This window comes from Sphaeroforma arctica, assembly GCF_001186125.1.
Source record: "Sphaeroforma arctica JP610 unplaced genomic scaffold supercont1.3290, whole genome shotgun sequence".
Taxonomy (NCBI): Eukaryota; class Ichthyosporea; order Ichthyophonida; genus Sphaeroforma; species Sphaeroforma arctica.
Genome location: NW_014037268.1, coordinates 1,002 through 3,694, shown reverse-complemented (window position 1 = coordinate 3,694; position 2,693 = coordinate 1,002). Strand labels below are relative to the sequence as shown.

The following is a 2,693-nucleotide window of genomic DNA, read 5'->3' as shown; positions in this document are numbered from 1 at the left end:
ACACACACACACACACACACACACACATATATATATATATATATTATTATATATATATATAACACACACACACACACACACACACACACACACACACACACATATATATATAGATATATAACTATATTTATATATATATATTTCTTTAGGTTTATAAGCTTCCTATACCATGTAAGGATATATCATTACTTCTGGGCTTTCCCCATGCAAATAAATCCGAATGCAGGGTCCCTAGTTACCGTCTTAACTGACTTAAGCCCACTAGTATACGGCCAAGGGTGCTCGCATTTATTGATGCTTTGATTTGTGACTGATATTCTATGATCTTTCTGTTGGTCTATTATTTATCGCAACTTCTTTTGCCGCCAATTTCCTGTCGTATTGTGGATTCTTTATAGGCGTCCACAACAAATTTTGCCTCATGTCTTGTCAAAATTGGGGGCCTTTTCTGGGCAGCTGTACCCATTTGTTGCCATTTACTTACTGTCGTATCAGGTGCAATGCATTGGCGCAGTGGTCCATGTCGTCTACTGAATACCTTCCTCCTGGCGTGTGGGGTTGCTTTGCCATCGTGCGCACACCGTGTTAATGTGGCGCAGTTGGGCTCACTGAGCCGTTCCTCTCAATATATTGTGATGAAACATACACCCCATGAAGCAGGTTCTCATACCATATCATATTGCCCTACGGCGTATCACTGGCTGAGTTTCTATGTCTCACGAATATCCGTCCCGTCCCATGTGCGTCTGGGTGGTGAACTCGCTCTCACGCACCATAAGCGAACATACAGGCGCACGAGAAGCAAGCACAAACAGCTGCTGAGGAGTGGGCGTCGTTCGTTGACCTGCTCTCCACTATCAACCAGCTCGAGGACGCTCAGGCGCCTTTTGGAGGTGAGCGTGTTCTTTGCATTGATTGAAAAGGCGAGTTTGCAGATGTGGCCTGCACTGTCCCATTGGGCAACGCGTGTGTCAAATGCTGGATCGATGTTGTTGTGTATACTTACGAGTCATCCTTCAGCACATACGAGCCACCGTGGAGACCTACTCCGTCACTACAAAACTTGTGGTGTAGCAAAGATGATATCAACATTCGGACTAGGTTGGTGAAGGTTCGAAAGTTCTGCAGCTAGCGTAAAGAAAAAGACTACAGCTGTTTACCTACTCACCACATTGCAAAAATACCCCCATCACGTGTACTATGTAGTCTATCCCTATGCAGATGCTACTCCGTCATATGAACTATGTAATCTATGCCTATGCAGGTGCTACGGATGTTGGTGAGGCGACTCAATGCTTTCTGCAATGGTTGGAAACCAACGGCATTCGCGCGGATGGCCAAGTGGTGGCTATAGAAGAGTACGGAGTCATGGGCAAAGGCCTGGTGGCCAAACGGGACTTGAAGGTACACGCAAATACGGCCGAGTGTTGTGTACAGGGTATAAGGCAGGGGCCAGCGGTCCAGTAGGGTTTAGGCTTGTCACTTGTGTTAAGGAACTACTTAACTTCAATAGACACCGAGTGACTCTGGAAGAGCAACAGCAACGGTACCTACTGCGTACGTGTACCGTGTCTGATGCATGGCCCCATCCGACATGCTTATTATACTACCACAGCAGCATACCCATCCAATCACCTTTTTTAGGGTCTTGAGGGTTTACGTATTTTTAACGTACAGCCACCTGCAAACATCAGACAATTCAATTGTGTTGAAAGTTGCATCATTTGGCGATATTAGAAGAATGCGCATACACAGCATTGCCCGTGCTGTTTTATATTGGTGGGCATGAATATGAAATTATGATTGACAGCAATCCATCGGCACTAATTCATCCACGCCCCGTCTCCTAATATATATATATGTATATATTTAAGTATATATATACATACATATATATGCATTCATATATATATATATATATATATAATTTTTCTTAAATGTATATATATATACATGCGCTCCATAATAATTTAAATTTAACAGACATATACACTGCAACCCCTAAAATATAGAACACGAATGTAAACATACATGCATACCAAAAGTTCATCTCCTTGTTGCACCGCAGGCGGGTGAACTCATGGTGCGCGTGCCTAGCAAACTGTTCATGTCTACAGCCACGGCCATGGCTTCTCCTCAAGGTAACACTACATCACAATCCATATATCACCAATACAGTAGTGGTTGTAGTACATGGTATCGGGTAGTTGCTAGCGTCCTGCGAAGCATCACCTGTGAGATTGCAGGTGGCTGTACTGTGTATATGACAGTCCCCTGCTGTGTGGCATGTCATTGGAGGGGTGTGTGTACTGTGCTCTATCTTTGTTGGTCCGGAGTCTGTGCGCATAAACAGACACTCGCTCGACTACAATTTGGTGTAGAGACAATCAAAAAGGCAAATAGCTTTCTGACGACCGATTTCAAACCAATGTGCTGTCATGTGACGATAACTTTTTCTGTTTGTTTTACTCGGTGACATTTTGAATACCTGCGACCTACACACTTCCTGCACCTGCCTGGCGGTTTCCTTCTTGTATCGGCTGCTGATCCTTTCTATAGCGTTTCCCAGTGTGAGGGTTTTCATACACCATCCTCCCATACTTGCGTATTTGTGCTGGTCTATTGACACAGCCATTATCTCTATATGACGTTTCTCCGATGTGTGGGTTTTCATACACCAACCTCCCATACTT

The 2,693-nt window shown here is 44.1% G+C and overlaps 1 protein-coding gene across 1 annotated transcript; it reads left to right on the top strand.

Annotated features, from left to right (window-relative positions):
* Positions 1 to 1,206: 1,206 nt before the first annotated feature.
* SARC_13439 (hypothetical protein) lies at positions 1,207 to 2,141 on the top strand (the record flags this gene model as incomplete). Its single annotated transcript, XM_014292430.1, has 2 exons — positions 1,207 to 1,404; positions 2,069 to 2,141. Coding segments are annotated over 2 exons (271 nt in total), but the record flags the coding sequence as incomplete, so codon positions are not given.
* Positions 2,142 to 2,693: the final 552 nt, after the last annotated feature.